The 20,148-nt window shown below is 53.6% G+C and overlaps 2 protein-coding genes across 2 annotated transcripts in view; both read right to left on the bottom strand.

Annotated features, from left to right (window-relative positions):
* AFF4 (AF4/FMR2 family member 4) overlaps window positions 1–5,347 on the bottom strand; it is a 47,552-nt gene extending 42,205 nt beyond the window's left edge. Inside the window, exon 1 of the mRNA XM_048319552.1 lies at window positions 5,214–5,347. The gene's annotated coding sequence lies outside the window, so the exon portion shown is untranslated. The remainder of the gene's footprint in view (window positions 1–5,213) is intronic.
* Window positions 5,348–8,064: 2,717 nt separating this feature from the next.
* Window positions 8,065–18,838, bottom strand: ZCCHC10 (zinc finger CCHC-type containing 10). The gene is made up of 4 exons (XM_048320144.1): window positions 18,665–18,838; window positions 15,992–16,153; window positions 13,219–13,260; window positions 8,065–9,847 (listed from the first exon to the last, which is right to left on the bottom strand). The coding sequence occupies exons 1-4, from the start codon at window positions 18,703–18,705 to the stop codon at window positions 9,583–9,585; spliced, it is 510 nt and encodes a 169-aa protein (XP_048176101.1). The 5' UTR covers window positions 18,706–18,838; the 3' UTR covers window positions 8,065–9,582.
* Window positions 18,839–20,148: the final 1,310 nt, after the last annotated feature.

Here is a 20,148-nt window from a genome sequence, read left to right as displayed (position 1 = left end):
ACCACAGTGAGGCACCACGGCCTCGCCCCCAATTCCAGGAGATGACAAAGTGACACCAAAACCTGGCTGCCCTCTCATTTTAACACCACACACAGCAAAGGTTACAGAGTTGGAAAAGTTCAACGTTTTGGGATGTACTTTGGTTTGAGACCTTCTCTGACACTTCCAAACCCTCAGCCACCCCAGGAGCTGTAGGAGGGGCAGAACCATTCCAGGGCTCATTTCTGCCCCTCCATGAGGAACCCACTGAGCTGGAACACTCAGGAAAGTTTCCAGCCCAAAGGACAAACAGCTTAAAGCTGCTCCTGGAAACTGCAAACAATGTGAGAAACATCAATCCTTCAGAAACAACCACACTGAAGAGAACCACACCATTATCCTGCCTTTTGTCTCCTACCCCTTCATGTTCCCAGTGTAGCACTGGGAATGAACAGTGAGAAACTGCTGTGGGGCTGCAGAGGAGCACACCTATCCACAGGGAGAGATTTGGAATGATAAAACAGCCTCTCCTGGAAAACACGATCACTACAGGATTACACATTAGTAAAAGTACACTCTATTTGTTTAATTATAAAACATGAAAGCAGCACATTCAAGAAATTTATCAATAAATGTTGTGACATGAATAAAAACGAAGATGAACTGTTAAAAAAAAAAATCAGTAAAAGGGGGCTCTGAGCTGCCTCATGACGTGTTGTTTTCCATGAAAAGATGAGCAGGAAGATTTCTCTTAATGAGCTGTTAACAGAAGAAAATTAGTTCAAGACTTCAGGGCAAGAACTTCCCTTATTCCATGTTTGTACAGTATGGAGTGCAAAGAGATATTTTTTCCTGCTGGTACCTGGTGCTACTGGCAGTTAATAACCCAGGTTTTACATTCATCAGCAAGAATTAATGAACCAAGTAAGAACAAGAGACAGGAAAACCTGAGGAACTCCAAGCACTGGGGAGAAGTGGCAGTGTTAGGGAAAAGAGGCGTTTGAAAGATGGAGCTGAAGAAAGAAACTTGGAAAGTAGTAAAGGTCTGAGAGCCTGGGGAGATGGCAGACACCGAATGAGACATGAGTGCACGAGGCAAACAACCTCCCAGCTCCAGGAAACACAGAATTTTGGCCGCACGTCTGAGACTGGCCCAGCCCCAGGGAGCTGTGCCACGCCGAGCTCTGAGCACGGAGCACGGTCACCTCAGAGCACCAGCACTGCTCCAGACTGGGAAGTGTTAATTCAGCTGGAATATGGGCATCTAGTGCAAGCAGCTAAAAAGAGAATAAACCTGGATCCCTGCAGGAGAGAGCCACAGGCAGAGAACAGCACAACTTCAGCACTTGGGGCTGACTGCGCTCACGAGAGCGGCTCAGTGACAAGGAAGGAGCAGGGGCTGTGCACTTGGATTTCCTAAGCACTGACAGCAGCCCTGTCATTTCACAAGCTGCAGAGGGTCTCGTCAGTCATTAGTGATTGCACAGAAGGAACCATCCTGCAAGAGAAGAATAACTGCCACACGAGTTCTTTCATCCTGAGTTTTGCAATTCTATGAACTTGATTGCTTATTTTCTTAGTTTAACACAGTTAGCAAGATATTTCACTAATATCTAACCCTGCTCTAGCTAAATGGAATCTGTTAAAGTTTCTTGACTCGTTTCCAGATGCTCCCTCTCCATCCTACAGCCTCTCCATCTCCCCACAGCTTGGCGTGATCTGTTCTCCCAGTTTAGAGAAGGTGACACCAACTTCACTTTGGTTTTGGTACAAACTCTGAGGCAGACACTGAAGGCAAAGGAAGACGAGGTCTTGGTGGGAAGGGACCTTAAAGCCCATCCAGTGCCACCCCTGCCAAGGGCAGGGACACCTTCCACTGTCCCAGGCTGCTCCAAGCCCCAATGTCCAGCCTGGCCTTGGACACTGCCAGGGATCCAGGGGCAGCCACAGCTGCTCTGGGCACCCTGTGCCAGGGCCTGCCCACCCTCCCAGGGAAGGATTTCTTCCGTGTATGTACTCTGAACTGAAGTTTAAGTACCTAATCTCAAGTTTAGTTATTTCTGAGCCTCTGCTGAAGATAACTGTGACACCATAGCATGAGAGAAAGGAAATAGGCCTGTAGAACAAACCACAGGTGAGTAACAAACCGAAATTATGTGGCCAAGAACAATTATTGCCACAGAAAAGAAACCTCAGTCACCAAAACCTCCAGTCTATTCCTACATCCTCACCCAGGGGGATTCCAAACACGACACTGCAACTCATGCTCCTCCCAGCTGCACACACACATTGCTGGGACCTCTTGGAAGCTGCTCGAGCTCTCTCCACGTGCCAAATCTGCCCATGGCAGAGGTGCTGCTTTCCTGGCTCAGCTCCCAAGACTCAACTCTCAGTATTTCCGCCCTCAATACTGTAAATTTCTGGTGATCTGGAGCAAAGAGTAAGAGCAGTAATGATTACAAAACTCCCAAACCAAGGGGATGAGCAGGAAGGGAAGGGAGGGAGGCAGCAGCAATAGTCATGAGCAGCTTTGGCACTTCTCCTAAGCGCTGAAAATGCAGTGGGGGACAAAATGACAGCAGTTCCACCATCACCTGGTCACAGAGGCCCTGCTGCCAGGCATCAGAAGATGCCAGGAGCTGCTGTCTCAGTCAGTAAGGCACAGGTCACATCCTTAGTCACATCCGACATGGGAGCACCCACGCTGGAAAACACTGGGGCAGAACATGCCCGCCAGCAGCCACAGAAGCAACTGGTGTGCAAGTGCCACCCTGCCATGGGCCAATGGAATTTCGGGACAGGTTTCTGCTGCAGCTCTTTACCTACAAAGCCCCCAGGAAGCAAACTCTATGGTTTGTACAGACAGAAATGTGGCATCTTCTCATTAAAGAGCTGGGTTGCAACCACGCAAAAGCATTTGCACATTCCAGCTTCCTAAAAAGATGTCCTAGAAATCTAACTCATATTTCACTGGGGTTTCATCGTGTTTTATCAAGTTCAGCTCACTAGAACTGGGAAGAATGCTAAACATATAAATACAAATTATTTTTCTGGGTTGCTGTGTGGCTTCTCAAACAAAAACTGACCCCAGGGGCTCAGTCTCACTCTCTCCGTGTTTGACACAAGTCATAAAGCAAGAACTGCAAAGACATTTCAAGGAAGTATCAGGGACTTGAGACAGCTTTTGAGATCAAAGTTGAAATCTACTGTTTTCTTTCCTTGCTGTTCAATTGTACTGGAGTCCTGGGGGCACTTTTGGGTGCCACAATATACAAAAGAGAAAAAGCTGACAGCATCCAAAGAAGGAACATGGGGATGGGGAAGGGTGTGGAAGGACCATGAAAGAGCTGCTGAGAGCACTGGGTTTGTTCTGGTAGAGAAGTGTGAGGTCAGAACACATCGGGGCCTCCAGCTCTGATCTCCGCTCCCTGGGACAGGGACAGGACCCAGGGAATGGCTGGAGCTGGGCCAGGGGTGGGTTAGGCTGGAGATCAGGAAAGGCTCTTCCCCCAGAGGGTGCTGGGCACTGCCCAGGCTCCCCAGGGAATGGGCACGGCCCCGAGGCTGCCAGAGCTCCAGGAGCGTTTGGACAGCGCTGCCAGGGATGCCCAGGGTGGGGTTGTTGGGGGGTCTGGGCAGGGACGGGGGTGGGACTGGGTGATCCCTGTGGGTCCCTTCCAGCTCAGGATATTCCAGGATTGTCTCACTCCCCAACAGGGGAGAGTCTGCTCTCACACAGAGCTGCAAACACACTGTGCAGGAGGCAGCAAATGACAAAAATTGACATTGATACATTAATAAAGCCAAAAGATAAATTTTCCCTTTTGTTCCTGACCAACAAGACCTGTCCCAGTCCCAGTCCAGCCACTGAGCAACTCCAGTGTGACACTGGGACTGTCTCACACCTCGAGGCCGACACACAACAGCAGCACAGCACCGGGAGTTTAATCACGTTTCCCTCATTAGAGGGGACAATTCAATGACCGCTCAGGTGCACAACCACTCCTGCAGAGCACTTCACTAGACCCCGTTTTGCAGTAACTCCCCCAGGCTGCAAAGCCCCATTTGCCAGGGACCTGAGAGAAGAATTCGGTAGTTTTAAAGGAATGTCAGGAACTAGGAATACACCTGAGAGGAGTTCAGTAGCTGGGAGGGAGCCCAGGTGACAAATGAACACACAGGCCCCAGCAGAACCAGCTCATTGCAAAGAGCGGCACTGAGGAAGGGCCTGGGCAGTCCCACAGGGGCAGGTGGGCACCTGCCTGCCAGCACTGGGAACACGGGAATGCTCCAAAGCACCGGCACTCCTGAGAAAATGACCAAACAAGGCCGTAATAAGGCGAGAGATGAGCTGGGGGGGGGGGCAGTGGGTCCCACACCTGCCCCTTTTCCCTTTCCACTGTACAGCATCTGCCCAGGCTGTGAGCGAGCTTTGGCACAAGCACTCAGTTCTCCCCCAAAATCCACTGAACCACTTGCTCATCTCCCGAAGAGAATCACAGGCACAGCACTGAATGCACCGATACCCGGGTCACACCTCTCAACACTTTCTCGCTTTGTTTTGTTCACTGAAAAATGGCAAAAAAAGGAAAGAAGTCAGCCCAGAGCCCAGGAACGTTAAGCGACTTTTACAAAGTCCAACACAACCCCCCCAAGGATGAGGCTTTACGTAACAGCCACCCGCTCACTCTGGGACGGGATTGTGTCCGGACCCGCGACTCTTCCCTCGCTGACCTTCGGCAGCAGCCGCCCGAAGCCAATTCCCCGAGCACGGCAGCCCCGCGAAGCCGCCCAGAGCCGCCCCCAGAGCCCCGCAGCCCGTGCCGGTGCCGGCCCGCTCCATCCCGGAGCGGCTCCGGCGCCAAACGGGGAGAGCAAAGGGGAAGGAACAAAGCCCTGACAAAGCCAATGACCGGAACAGGATTCAATCCATCAGCGGGGAGGGCAGCGCAGCGGCCCCGCCGGCCCCGAGTCCCCGTTCCAGGGAATGCCCCGGGTTGCGCTGCCCGGGGAGGGACCCCCGCCCTCCCGGGGTGTCCCCCACCGCGCGGCGCGAGCGCGGGGAAAGCCGCGGGTCCCGGCGGGAGCTGCGCCCGCAGCGGCCGATGCGGCCCTCGGGCCCGCCGGTGCCACCCAGGGGGCGGCCGGGATGTCCCGGGAGTGCCCGGGGCGGGGACGGCGCGGCCCCGGCGCTGCCCCGGTGCCGGCGGGAGGCCAGGCCCGGCCGCGCTCACCTGCGCTGGCCGCTCCGCTAGGCCCGGACCATCTCTTGGCTGCCGCCACCGGCGAACGATGAGGCCCGAGGAGCCGCCGGCGAGTCACGGAGCGCCGGGGGGCGCGGGGCGGGCCCGGCCCGGGGGAGGGGGGGGGGGGGGGCGGCTCACAAGCGGGCGGCCGATCCGGAGGGGTCCCGGCGGTCCATGGCAGGCCGGCGCCGGGCTGGCGGCTCGCAGGGCTGGGGCAGGGCCGCGGCTTGGCCGGGGCTGCGCTGGGCCCGGTCCCGATCCCGATCCCGGCCCGGTCCCGCCTGGCGCTTCCCGGCGGCCCCCGCGCGCCGCCGCCGCCCCGATCACGTGACGCGCGCGGAACCACGTGACCCCGGCGGAGCGCGCACGTAGGGGGCGTGGCGCGAGTCAGGCCCCGCCTCCCCGCTGGGCGGCGCGAGAGTCACGTGGGGCAGCGCGCGCGGAGCGCTCCCGCGGGCGCGGCGCCCCCTGGCGGCGGCGGGAGGGACAGGGAACCCGCGGGAGCGACCGGGAAACACCGGGATAGACCGGGATACACCGGGACAGACCGGGATACACCGGGACAGACCGGGACACACTGGGACAGACCGGGATACACCGGGAAACACCGGGAAACAGCGGGACACACCGGGAAATACCGGGACATACCGGGGCACACCGGGACACACCGGGAAACACCGGGACAGACCGGGACACCCCGGGACAGGCCGGCAGAGCGGGCAGCGCTCGGCCTGCAGAGGAGCAGCTTCGGGGTGACCCAGCTGGGGCCGCCCAGGGCCTGAAGGGGCCGCAGGAAAAGATGGAGAAAGAGGATTTCCAAGGGACGGAGGGACAGGACCCAGGGAATGGCTTCCCAGTGCCAGAGGGCAGCGATGGATGGGAGATTGGGAATTCCTGGCTGGGAGGGTGGGCAGGCCCTGGCACAGGGTGCCCAGAGCAGCTGGGGCTGCCCCTGGATCCCTGGCAGTGCCCAAGGCCAGGCTGGACATTGGGGCTTGGAGCAGCCTGGGACAGTGGGAGGTGTCCCTGCCATGGCAGGGCTGGCACTGGATGGGCTTTAAGGTCCCTTCCAACCCAAACCATCCTGGGTTTCTGGGATTGTTATAAATGTACTGTGGTGTTGGCTTTTTGCATGTTCCATCATTGTTATGGATGGATTGTGATGTTGTTTTTTTCATGTTCCTTAATGTGAGAAAAGCTTTGCCTGGATTCTGTAATGTAATGCTGTAGAATGTCTGTAGTTTGGGTGACAGTTTGGGAAGGACGGGGGGCGGTCTTCGCATTCCTGGAAAAGGAGTGGACTAGAACATCTGAGCCTGGTGATACCGAGGTAACTCTTAAGAGGGAACTGGGGGTTAATGCGCTGGGAAAACCCAAATGATCCAAGAGATACACCAAGAATCACACCTGACTGGGAAATAAAGCCAAGCTTATAGCAGTGGTTTCAAGTGTTGCCTGGACAAGTCCTGAGACACCTCCGATACCCTCCTTGGGGAGGAATCCTTCCACTCCAAACAGGAGGATCAGGACTATTTTGGGCTGAGGGTTCTCATATTCTGGCCTTAGCCTGTGATTTATTCAAAAAGGAGGAGGAATTGCTACCTCCAACAGTGCCATCTATGCGTGTTCACCCAGCTCCGACCCCGGGCTGGGGCTGCTTTTCTCCATCGTGGCTTTCTGTGTGATCGATCTTTCGGCCGCGGAATAAAATCTATTTCTTTATTAAATTTAATTTGGCTGAATTTCTTTACCTCCCATTCATAACAATGATGTAACATGCGAAAAGCCAACATCACAATCCCATTTATAACAGAGGGATCCGCCGGAGGCACCCGCGGTGCTGCGGTCCTGGCCGCGGAGTGATCCCCGAGGGACTATTTGTGATGCGGTGCTGCCCGCGGAGGAATCAGCGGTGATGCGCATGCGCACCGCGGAGGGATCCGCCCAAGGGACTATTTGTGATGCAGTCCTTCCCGCGGAGGGATCAGCGCTGATGGCGGCCCGCCCGCGGAGGGATCCGCCCGAGGGACTATTTGTGATGCAGTCCTTCCCGCGGAGGAATCAGCGGTGATGCGCATGCGCATCGCGGAGGGATCCGCCCAAGGGACTATTTGTGATGCAGTCCTTCCCGCGGAGGGATCAGCGCTGATGGAGGCCCGCCCGCGGAGTGATCCGCGAGGGACTATTTGTGATGCAGTCCTTCCCGCGGAGGAATCAGCGGTGATGCCGCCCCGCCCGCGGAGTGATCCGCCGGAGGGACTATTTGTGATGCGCTCCTGCCCGCGGAGGGATCAGCGCTGGTGCCGCCCCGCCCGCCCAGCTGCTCTCGCTCCCTTTTCCCGCTCTCCCCTCTGCTCCCAGCGCTTCTCCTGCAAAGAGCACGGCTTTTCCTGGGCTCTTTTCCTGCCGGGCTGCAGCGAGCGCTCCCCTCAAGGAGCAGGGGCAGCTTTGCTCGCGGCAGCAGCGATTAAACAGAGCAGGCCCGGAACGATTCCTGCTTAGGAATTGGCTTTGATCACATTCCTGAGCCAGCACGGCAGCAGCGAGTGAGGCAGCGGCACATGAAGGAGGCAGCGGCTCTGGCCAGGCTGGGGAGGGGTTCCTCTGTAAAATAAGAACATGGAGAGACAAACCAGAAAGGGCAGGAAAAAAGAAAAAGCCAAGACAAACTAAACTTTTTTTAAAAAATAATCCGGATCCAGAGGGACTTCTGGCTGGAGAACTTCGTGGGGAGCAATCCTGCCCCTCTGGGAGGCAATGCCAGGGCAACTCCAGCTGAAACCTGCACACAAACACCACAAAGATTTCAGATATTTGCAGGAAGCATCCACTTAGCAACTGCTGGTTAATCATTTATTCACTTTCCCATTAAATGGTACATTCAGTCCACAAGACTTAAACACCTTTCTGGTAGTTTTATTTACAGTCTGCAGCGTGTTCTGTAAAACACAGGAGTGCTCACAGACACACACACACAACACAGGGATTTGCAAACATTTAAAGTACAGTTTATTCCAAAGGAAGTCTACGCACTACTTTTTCCATAAAAATTATAAAAAATACTTTAGTTACTGTATTTTACCTAAACCAAGATACTTGAGAATTCTTCCACAAGTGATGCCCCCTCCCCACAAAGGGCACGCCGACAAGAAGAAATTCAGGAGACTGCATCACCAAATAAAATCCTAATGGCAACTGCTTCAATCCCCCAGAAGAACAAATAATTCCCACTCTGCATCCAGCAATCCCTGCTCTGCAGCCCGTCTGGATCTGCTTTTGTAGGGCTTGTGGGGCTTTTGCACTCACTTCCTTCTCCAGGGCAGTTCCCACAAACAATGATGACTGAATTTCTGCAGACTGTCACTCGGCAATCCTGCATTTCACACATGCAAAGGGAAACACTTTCCTTTGAGCCCTTTATTTCAAGGAGCCTCTTTTTTACTGAGCATCCAGTGAGAACAGTGCCCAGTTGTGGCTGTTATTATTTCTCTGCTTTTGCTGCGTGGCAATATTGTGCTGGAGCTCTGCAGAACACGCACTGCAGCCCTTGTCTCACTGGGGCACACCGAATTGACAAAAAAAAGGCACAAAGATGAAACTCCTAAAGCAGCAGCAGCCCCAAGTCACTGAGCTGCTGCTTCCCAACACCAACACTCTGTGTCTCAGCAAACACTTCCAACACACGAGCCAAGGCCACAGGGGAGTGAAAAGCCCAGAGCCTGCGGGCAGGACAAGCACTCCATTGATCGGTAACAAACCAACACAGCTCAGCTGGATGGTGCACTTAAGACTGGACCTGGAAGCATCAGGAAAAGCCATTGGAACACAAGCTCAGCAGCACAGAATCCATTTGTCACCAGCTGATGAGATGGGAGGCTCTGTGTGGGACACGTTGTGCATTCAGCTTCAACAATGCCCCAGCTCCACAGCAGCGCTGAAGAACTTCTGCTTTTAACTGTTGGAGAGGATTTTCTCAATGGAAGTGAAGCTGTCATTAACAGAGGAACAGCACATGATGCACAGCATAACCTGCAATAAAAAGCTTTTGCTTTCCAGCATGTAAACATCCAGGTTACTGGACTTTAGCTCATAGAAACGAATCTGATGATAGATTTTTTTTAAATTTTTCCTGGAACTAAAAAAGTAAAATCTTCCATAAAAGGATAAAGCACAAAAATACTCTCTCAGTAAGTCTCAGGAAACCATTTAATACCTTGCATGTCCTAGGAACAACTAGGCAAAACACTTGGAAAGTGTGAGCAGTAGAAATGTTGACCATTGACTGTTTGGCAGCCGTGTGCTCCAGCCCCTGGGAGGGGCTTGTCCCCCACTCCACACCAGTCCTGCAGCTCCCCAGCTATTTCTTCTTCTTCTTCTTTGGGGGCTCATCCTCAGAGCTGCTGTCGCTGCTGCTGCTGGAGGAGCTCGGATCCGAGTCGAAGTCGGAGGAGGAGGAAGAGCTGCTGGAGGAGGAGGAGGAGGAGAGGGAGGAGGAGGAGGAGGAGCTGTCCTCACTGTCACTGTCCTCGGAGGAGGTAGAGGAGTCCTGGCTGTCAGAGGAGGAGTCGCTGGCTGAGCTGTCACTGCTGCTGCTGCTGCTGGAACTGGTCACACTTTTGGACCTGGGAGAGAACAAAGAGCTGAGCACAGCCCTGCCAGAGCCCACGGCACCGTGTTCTCTGCTCTGCTGGAATAATCCAAAGATCAATTCATTGCCTTGAAAATTTCCAGGCCTCACCACCTAAGATGAATTCCTGTGCCCTCCCTCCCTTTCCCACTCCTGGATGAGTGGATTTTGGCCATTTGAGCAATGGCAGAGTGGCCCCAGGGCATGACATAGCCCAGCAGGACTGCAGAGAGGGGCAGAGAGGGAAAGCTGGCCAGGATCTCGTTCCCAGCCCTGAGCAGGGGCTTTACTGGCCTGACTGTCCTGTACTATCGAGCTCTGGGGACAATGAACCAGGCTCAGTCCCTGCCTCACCACTGCCACCGTGAAATTCTGGCACTGCAAGAGTCAGGGGAGATTTCAGCAGTGATTTCAGCAAGGTCAGAGCTGCTCCCAGCAAAAGCTGTTCTTAGACTACTCCTGGCAGAAGATCCCAGAGTACCTGCCACTGCAGGATGCTTGTGACTTCCAGGTGCAGGAGAAGGGTGGAAACAATCCAAGATGAAGACAGAATGATGAACACAGCAAAGAGGATTTCTGTATGCTCTGCACTGTTTTTTCACGTTCAGCCCTCCCTGGGCTGTTCTCTGCTTCTTGCTCTCAAGATCAACATCTCCGACTAAGGGGGGGTGATGTGAATTCCAAGGAAGTACAATTCAATTCTCCCCTAGATCTTTCCCTAAAGTACAAGATACTGATTCACCTCCCTTCCCACCAGAGTCAATCAAAGACTATCCAAAAACATAAATTATGATAATGCGGAATCTGGTCTCCATTAGAAAAATTAATGTAGTATTTTTTATCAGAGCTTTGGTTAAATGTAACAACGCAGGAAGTGCCTGTGCTCAGGTTATTGGAGAGTGCGAGGTTTTCTCACCGCATCAGCCCTGTCAGCTGACAAATGTGGGTGTGCACTAAGGCACAAAGCACCGACGTTTGCACACTACAGCTGGAATCTGCTATCTCCGTGTGCAGACACAACCACTGCTCATTACAGATAAACCCACAAGGGCTGCTCCAGCACTGACTTACCTGGGGAAAAACCAGCACTAAGAGGAGGAAAATAAAAAGCATGGGAGTAGTAGTTTCAGCCTGAGCAGCTCCATGAGATGGGCAGGAATCAGAGGATCCCCTGAGTAACTCTGAACTTGCTTTTCCTGATCATCTTTCACAGAATCCATAGCAGCAACCCATGGACATCCCGTGTGTAGGTTTATTCCAAAACCCACTCCCAGAAACATGAGGATATTGCACCTAAAGCTGCCTCTGCCAGAGGGAAGCAAGAGCTGGGGCTGGGAGAGGAAACAGGCAGGAACTTGCTCTCAGGAGAGGCAGCACGTGGGCTGCTGGCACTGCCAGCAGGAGGACGCAGGTGGGAGCAGGTAAAATTCCAATACAAAATGCAACTGGGGAACGTGACGGTGCAGAGGCTGTAGGTTGGCAGTCTAAGACTTTGGGGTTTATCACAGCTCTGGGAAAGCACCGAATTTCGCCAGCAGGTACCACTCATCCTCCTCAGGACAAGCTTCCAAGAGTTCATCTCTCAATCTGTGCCCCAGTGTGGGCCAAGTGCTGGTGGAGCCTGGGCTGGCACCCCGAGCTCTCACCCCCAGCTGGCACCCCCAGGGCTTTCCAACGTGCCACTGCCACCCAAGCCACAATGGTGGGCCCAGCCACAGCTGGGGCCTGAGGAAATGAAGGAACGAGGAGGGACTGAGGACACAATCCTGCCCTTCAGACAGGCAGAGTTACTGTGCTCCAGTCCCAAGGGGGCTCTCAGTGGGTAACTCAAGCATCCCGCGGGGGACACGGGGGCCAAGGAGCAGCTGGAGGCAGCTCTGTCCCCGGGGCTCCCAGGGCTCTGCAGCAGCTGCTCTGCCCCAGCCTGTTCTTCTGCTTAGGCCTGGGCTCCCTCATTACTGTTTAGATCAAAACAAACACACTCTGGGCAAAAGAGTTCCTGCTCCTCCTGCCAGAACCCAAACTTTTACAGAGTTTTGTTTTAAATCTGGAAGTTATAAATTTGCTGCATTCCCCACATTTAATTCTTCTCATATTAAAATAAAAATCTAAATAGCAAACTATCTGGAAAGGAATTGATATTGATGGACTCTGTGCCTGCATAGAAGCTGGAGAATCATTCAAATTTACAAGCGTTTTAAAATTTCAAGGGAAAAGTGCCCAAAGCACCCCCTTCTCCACGAACCCTTCTGCTCTGCTCATTGTTGCACTGCTTTGGAGCTCAAATACTCTGTAAATCATGATGCCAGCACAGGCTGCAGCACCTGAGGAAGCTGAGGCAGGAAGTGGCCTGAGCTGCCCAGCTCAAAACCAGTTAATTCGTGATCTCACCAGTCCTGAGTAACTCCAGCAATAAACTGGCACTTCTGGGAAAGCAGCCTTGGCTAAAACACACGGAGCCAGCAGCCCAGCATTCCAACAAAGCACATTCCACAGGGCAGCCTGGAATAAAGGAGCCCTTTAGACATCTGCTCTGCCTTATTTCCTGCCTGCCACACACAGCAAAGGCCTGGCCTTTAAACACCTCCTGAAAACGGGGTGAGGTCAGACTGGCAGCCAGAGAACTGGCAGTAAAGGGGAAGAGATGCTGGGGCTGGTACTGCTCAGCCTTTCCCCGGAGTCAAACACCCAACACGATGCCAGCAGTGTCAGAGCCACAGCTCTGGCTGCTCCTCCTTTCCGTTTGCTAAGAAAGCAAACTCCCAAGTAAACATTAAGTAAAGTACAAACAATGTGCAAAGAGTTCTTGGCTCCAACCAGGACTTGGAGAGGGGCAGGGTTATTTCCCGGATTTTGGTTTAGTTTGGGATCGAGGGGGTTTTGTTTGGTTATGGGGTTGGAGTTTTTTCAATGTTTTATTGCATTCTCTACACAGATCTTGAGAGAGAGAGAACTGGCAGGAGAAGGGAATGAAAAGAGCCCAAGGCAGAGCAGGATGGGCAGGTGGAGCCCTGAGGGAGCAGAACCCCTGAGCCAGACTTGTTTCAGAGCCTCCTGATGCACTCTGAGGCAGAAATAGGAAGACTTTTACTGCTCCAGCAAGATCATGCAGGGGGAGGAAAATCAGCAGGGAGGAAAACAGAGAGTAAAAACTCACGAGTTTTTGGACAGGGAGGAGTAGAAATTCTCCAGATGTCTGTCAGACAAAAGCCTCTAACAGGCTCAAAGCAGTAAAACCAAAACTTATTTGCAAAGTTGACTTTTGCCACCCCCCCTGCAAAAGTCCTGCCAGTGCAGGACCAGTCCCCACCAGTACAGGACCAGTCCCCACTGGTGCAGGACTGGTCCCCACCGGTCCCCACATACCTTTTTTTCTTGGTCTTCTTTTCTGCAGCACTTTCTCCAGCACTAATTAAGGGGGGAAAAAATAATGGCTCTGATGAATGCAATAGGAAAATGAAATAACAGCAGCACAGTGAGGCTGAGTTCAATATTCAAAGGGCACTGGGCAGCTCAGTCCCGTGCAAAGCAGAGCAAAGGGGAGGAAAACCCAGCAATTCACCTCTCATTTTCTGTGCTATTTATGCTCTGCTCTCCCCTTTGCCTCCCTTTGTATGGACAGCAGCAGCTGGGATGCACAAGGCACAGGAGAAAAGGGTACAAAAGTTGTGTGTAGCCATATTTAGCAATAACTGAATTGATTGAAATAAAGGGTAAAAGCTTGACTCAGCCTGTAACTTTCACCTCCCTTTCAAGTGCAAAAAAGAAGCAGAAAAATCCATTCATATTGATGCTTTCCAGCTATGTGTCTTTCAGATTCCCAGGTGTTCATCCCCTCACAGAGTTTTAGTGGTGACACAGAAGAAAGTTCTTTGTGTGCTGCCAGAAAAACGAGATTTCTCCCATTTTTTATTTTCACACCTAAAGCATGAAAACATTATCATCACACAGAAGAGTTCTGCACACTCTCCTGTGGGCAAGGGGAAGATCCCCTGATAGGCAGATTCCAACCCCTCCTGTCCATATTTACATCCCTAAGGCCTCAGACCCTCTGTAGGTAACCACGGGGTTCCCAGGTGAGAGGAGTCACTGTGAGAACAGAATTAAACCCCAAAGCACCTCTGAGGAGACAGCGCCTGACTCTGGGAGTGCCTCCCTCTCGCGTGGAAGGTGTGGGTTACTCAGGAGTTACTCCAGGAGTTCCTACTCTGCCCAGGCCAGGCCTGCTCCGGACACTCCCCGTGCCCTCAGAGCCACAAACCCAGCTCAGGGCTGGGCTCCGAGCTCCAACACCACCAGCAATGAGCACTCCCTGAGCCCCCTTGCCCTCCCAGCCCTGCTCTAGGCTGGGCAGGCACTGAGGGGCTCACTGACACCTCCAGTGTGGCTCTTTAAAGGTGGTGGCACAGGTGCTCCACAGCAGACCTGGGGGAGACCCAACTTCTCCACGGGCAAGGAAGAACCTCCCAAAGCAGGTGACACAAAAAGCTCTGGTGTGGCCCAGGAAGTTGTTTCTCCAGGAAGGAAAAGCTCCATCCTTGGAAGTGCAGCACTGGCAGCCAAGGAACAGGATCCCTCCTGGCACAGCTGAGGAGCTCCTGGTTACCCGAGCCCTGAGAACCCAGCCTGGTGCACCAGGATTAAACCTGCTCCCACCTGGGGGTTACTCAGGCTCCCTTGCACAAGATGATTTTTCCCAGCACGTGTCCCTCACTGAGAGCCCAAAACCTCCTTTAGTGCCAGACTGGCCAGGCCTGTAACTCTCACATTAAGTGATGCCACACTCAGAGCCAAGGCCAAGGACCAGAATAAGGAATTGCACCCTCAATTCACCCTCCTTCAGTGGTAAGCTGCAGAATTCACCAGAAACAGGGCAGAAAAGGAACAAGGAAATAATGTGAGCCTTTAACTCAACCTTAGCCTAAAAATCTTGAGTCTCTGAAGAGACTCTGCCTCCAAATGGAGCCAAGTGTCAGAGTCCAAGCACTCCCGATCTGGCCACAATACTGGCTGATTCTAATTACTTCCCAATTACTCACTGGATCAAAATTCATTTCAGAATCAATCACTTTCCATCACTCACAAGCTAAGGAGCCTCCACTCCAGGCAGGCTTTCAGGCCTGACTCACACCTGCTGCTGAGCTGGAGCAGCTGAGGAGGCCAAAGAGCCCTGCTTGCCCCAGTGCCACCCTTCGCTGCCCCATCGCGAGGCAGCACAAGCTGGGAATGCTCTCCATCCTCCCATCCTGGCAGTGGGAAGAGCTGGAAGTGGCAGTGACCAAGCCCTCAGGAATTCCAGGTGCAAGGAGTGGCACTGGGAGTGCCCCTGTCCCTCTGCAGCTCCCAAAATCAAACCGGAGCAGGGCAGAGATGACCCTGGCACACTGGAATTTCATGGCAAACTGATGTGCTGCGTTCCTTTTGCCTCTGGATCTGCTTGTTGAAACAATCATGAACCTGGGAGGAAGCATTAAAATGCATTCCCAGGGCAAAGTGGAAAGGAGATCAGGTGCCCCATGCAGAGTTCTGCTGAGGTTTCTCTGCTTCTCCCACTTTCTCGGCTGCCACAGGAAATCATTGTGCAACTCAGCGAGATGGTTTTACTTTGTGCTGAGTTAAAGCTGCCAACCCAACTCTCCTTCACCTGTCTGAGCCCTGCAGCTCCCAGGGAGCAGCAGGAGCAGGGCTGGGCCGGGTTTAACCACAGCTTTGAACAGCAAATCTGAACACAGCACCAGAATTGCTGCTTTGCTATAAATACATGGACAGCTTTCACCCCCACCTGCCTGGACAGCACAAAACCATGAAATCAAATAACCAAGGAATTCAGGCAACTGCTCCACTACCAAAAAGGCTCTATTTTAACTTTGGCTCAGTGCACGGTTTTTGTTTCAGACAGGCCAAAACAGTTTGAAGTGATTTCAGGTGAGCCCATGTTAATGAAAGGCTTCCATTAAATTAAAGTGTTCATTTTAATCCTCTGGGACCCAAGCACACACATTTCACTTAACACACCAAGCAGCTCTAACATTAACACACATCCCACAGTCTGGAGGGAAAGGTCACGGGAAATGGGCTGGGACAACATCTTTTCTTTTATTTCATTGCTAAACCAGGCATTCCACCCTGCCAGTCTTACCTCTGTTGCAGCTGGAGTTGCTTTTCTTTCTCCTTCAGGATTTTGGCCAGCTGAGCTGTCCTTGAAGGCCTGTGCAGGTATTTTCTCTTCCCTTTGCATTCATATGTCCAGTGGCCAAACTCTAAACACTTCTGACACCTCACATGCTGCTTGTTTGCCTCCCTAGGAAAATGCAGAATTGCTTAAGTGACCCATTCCAAGTCGGATCTCCCCAGTGAAGAATCGCTTCTCAATCAAGTTGTGATTAAAGCAGATGTTCACAGCTGCTCCAGCTTGGCTCTGGACTCAGGACATGGGCAGTAACACCAAGTACACACAGCACTCCGGCAAACAGACCTTCAGGAACCAGAACACTTTCACATGGGAACAATCCCACTGCTCAATTTGCTGCTCTCCAACAGCTGCAGCTGGTTCTGGCTTCAGAGAAATCACCAAAATTCTCTTTTACAACGAAGAGCAGCAGCTTCATCTCCAAATCCTGCAATTTAACACCCAAGTCCCAAACTGCCCAATTCTCACTCCCAGCCTGGGACTCTCAGAGTAAAGAGAATAAACCCAAAGGAGCTGCAGCCAGGAGCTGGTAAAGCCTGGCAGGAGTTTCTCTTCAGAACAATCCGATTCCTGCTCCTCCTGAGCCAGACCTCCCTGCCTGCCCTGTCCCCAGGCACCTGCAGCAGCAGGGAGATCGCACACTCAGCTTTAGTTCTCGCTCTGCTAAAATCCCCTGGGCATCTTCAGAAATCAGGCAAGGAAAGATGCTCCCGTTTTCCTGCTGCAGTTCTTAAGCTGCTCTTCTGAAGCTCTGCAAAACTGTTTGGCCTCCTCTCCCAGCTGCTCTCCTTTACAAACAAGGGAACTCACCTAGCCCAGGGACTGCTCAAGGTCACAACCAAAATTAGTTCTGAGCTCAGGCTGGTGTCACTTCAGTTCCCTGCCACTGCTGCCACCTTCAGCTTTTGTTCCAGGTACCAAAATATGAATTTTTCAAGGCCAGCCCATCTAAACGATCTGAAATTGCAGCCTGGCCGATCTCGGGAGCTCCCAGACTCACTCATGAGGATGAAGTGACAGACCAGCAGTGAGCACTTCTCCCTCTTCCAGCCAAGCTGGGAATTGCTCCTCCCTCAGCTTCAGCAACCACTTTTCGTGCCAGTTCCTGAAGAGAATCTTGTGCTGCACATCCATCACTTTTTCAATGCAGAGCATTTGGCTTCATCCTCAAGCCCTAGAAACACTCAGCTAAACCAGCACTAAAACCTGATTAAACTCGCATCCTGCACAGCACAATGAACTTGGACTTGGGCAGGAATCAGAATATCTGGGAATGAAGAGAACCCAAGAGCTCGGAGAGGTTTGCTTTGCCTTTGTCCTGCCTTGGGCTCCTGGCTCTGCCACAGCAGTTACAATAAGCAGAGCAGTGACCTCCCCTCCCCTCCTCATCAACACAAACCCCCAAAAGCAGAGTTTGTCTCTCTCAGACCCACCCTGAGCTGTGTCCGCAGGAACAACGAGGGTGTTGAAAGCAGCAACCCCACAGCTCGGCGTTTGCAGGGCTGCACTGCTGCTCCCACCAGCAGACACTCCCATGGAAGCTACAAGGGTGAGGCTCAAGCCCCAAAGCCGAGGTAATGAACAGGAGAACATCAGCCCTGCTCAGCAGCTGCAGCTCTACAAACACCACGCCAGCACCAACGAGCTGACACTGAGGAAAAGCACAAAACTGAAGGAAACTTTTAGCAGGGATCAGTGACCCCAAGCCGGGAGCAAAGGCTGACAAAGGGACAGCTCAGCACAGACCCAGGGGGCACAAAGACATCCAAGCTAAGAGAGGAGTCCTTAACTCGAAGGAAACAGCAACTTAAAAGAACACTTTGAAATCCCAAGTTGCTTTCCTCTGGAAAACAGGAAAGCGATTATTCCCGTACAGAAGTTGTCCACATCCTGCAGACTGTGATTAGGCAAAGCCCCCAAACACAGTCAAAACTATTGAAACAAGAGAAATCAATTAATTTAAGGAAAAAAACAACACCCAAGCCAACAGAGAATTGGAAAACCAACACCAGCACTACCCGGGAGTGGGACACGCATTTGCTGCGCTTCACAAACAAGCAAAACCGCGGTTTCCTCGTTTCAGGGCTCTGCAATCAGATCCCTTCGGTGCGGACGGAATTGCAACATCCCCGTCCGAGCCAAAGGCGCTCTCTTGGCTTTCCTTTGCTTTTCTGACGGTTCTGGAAGCAAACCACAACAACGTGACGCGGAGGTCATTTTTGCCGGTTTCAGCGCTGAGGAGCAGCGGCCCCCCCGCCCCGAGCGCCGCGGGGCCGCTCCCGACGCTGCCCAGCGGCGGCACCGAGCGCCCGAGGCCAGCAGCTTCCTCCGCCCCTGCCCGAGCGCTGCCGCTCCCCGAGCAGCGCCCTGAGCTGCAAAGGACCCGCCGGCATCCCCGAGTCCAAGCCCCGGCCGCGCACGGGACACCCCGAGGCCGCGATCGTTTCACCCCAACCGTGTTTTGGGGCGGTTTCCCCTCAGCGGAGCTGCGCTGCCACAGGACGCAACGCAGCGGCGTGGAAGGCTCAGAGCGCCGGGAAAGCTCCGGGCCCCGCGGCCCTACCCGTGCTCGCCGCTCCCCAGCCCGTGCCCGCCCGGCGCGGCCCCCCCGGTCCCACTCACGCCTGTCTGCGGGCAATCAGCCGGTGCATGGGCGTCGCCATCTTAGCGCCCGGGACGGAAGTGAGGGTGCGGCGGGGCACGCCGGGAGGTGCGGCAGCCGCGGGACATGCCGGGACACTCCGCCCGGTGGGCCGGGTGCGGCCGCCATTGAGAGCGAGTCCTCCGGGACCATAGAGAACAACTCATCGGGGATCATAGAGAGCGAGTCCTCCGGGAGCATAGAGAGCGAGTCCTCCAAGACCATAGAGAGCGAGGCCTCCGTGACCATAGAGAACAAACCCTCCGGCAGCCAGAGAGGCCGCGCCCGGGGGACTGCACTCTATCGTACCCCGTGCCGCTCCCGCCTTGTCATCACAGCGCCCGGGCCTTGTCCCGGTCCCGGTCCCTGTTCCTGTCCCTGTCCCGGTCTCTGTCTCTGTCCCGGTCCTTGTTCCTGTTCCGGTCCTCGTCCCCGTCCCTGTCCCGGTCCCGGTCCCTGTCCCTGTCCCTGTCCCTGTCCCTGTCCCGGTCCCGGTCCCTCTCCCTGTCCCTTTGCGGTTTGGTTGGTGGGCAGTCATCCAGCTCTGGTGGTTTAATTTGTAAACATGTGATATCTAATAATCTTTCAGGTTCGATGGAAAACTGTGGAACCAGAAGTAAAGGAAATTTATAATTTTAATATTTATTTCCCTGCAAATTCTTGAGGTAACGGAAGTGGTGGAAATGGCTCCTGGGTGACTTCGGTAGCACAGGGAGGTGGGATTTCGGAGAACTGGGTTATTTGTGGTGTGATTCACATCAGAGCTTGGGGCAACCTGATTCCCAGATCCCTCAGCCGAGGCGATCACAAAGCCCTTTCCTATTTGAATATCCCAGAATAGCCCGGTGAACCTTACGCCAGGTGACGTGTGAGGGCTATTTACAGCAGCCCGAGGAAGAGCCTGTGACGGATACCGGCCAGGGATTATTTAAGCCCCCGTTCGGGGTCGTGTTTGGCCTGCGTTAATGAATTCCGAGGCTGGACTGGAATTGCAGTGAACTGTAAACTGAGGCGGGAGCTTCTGGGAGAGCACTGGCACACACCGTGGTGCTGGATTTCCACTGAAATCATGTATCTGTTTCTTACCCAGATCACAGGAAAAGGAGGGTGTCAAGTGTGCCAGGCAAGGATTTATGTGTGAGTAGGTTTTGGGCGAGTCTGAGGGCTGCAGGCTGAGATCAGGAGTGACCACGGCACAGAGCGAGTAAAACTCTGAACGGAGCACAGGGTGGAGGCTCCGGGGAACACAGGGTGTGCCCAGAACTGTCTGTGGGGCTGGCAGGGCCCCTCTCCCCACCTCCCTCCCTCCCTCCCGTGCCCAGGGCAGCAGCCCTGGCAAAGCCCCAGGATCATGTCCCAGCCCAGGGTCACTCCGGGGCACTCCGGCCCGCTCTGACGCCAGGCTCCGCTCCCTGTCTCTCTTTGGAAAAGCAAAATGAAAATCCTAAAAGGAAGCCAGGTTCCC

The sequence above is a fragment of the Corvus hawaiiensis genome, chromosome 15, assembly GCF_020740725.1.
Source record: "Corvus hawaiiensis isolate bCorHaw1 chromosome 15, bCorHaw1.pri.cur, whole genome shotgun sequence".
Taxonomy (NCBI): Eukaryota; Metazoa; Chordata; class Aves; order Passeriformes; family Corvidae; genus Corvus; species Corvus hawaiiensis.
This window is presented reverse-complemented; position numbering and strand designations above follow the sequence as displayed.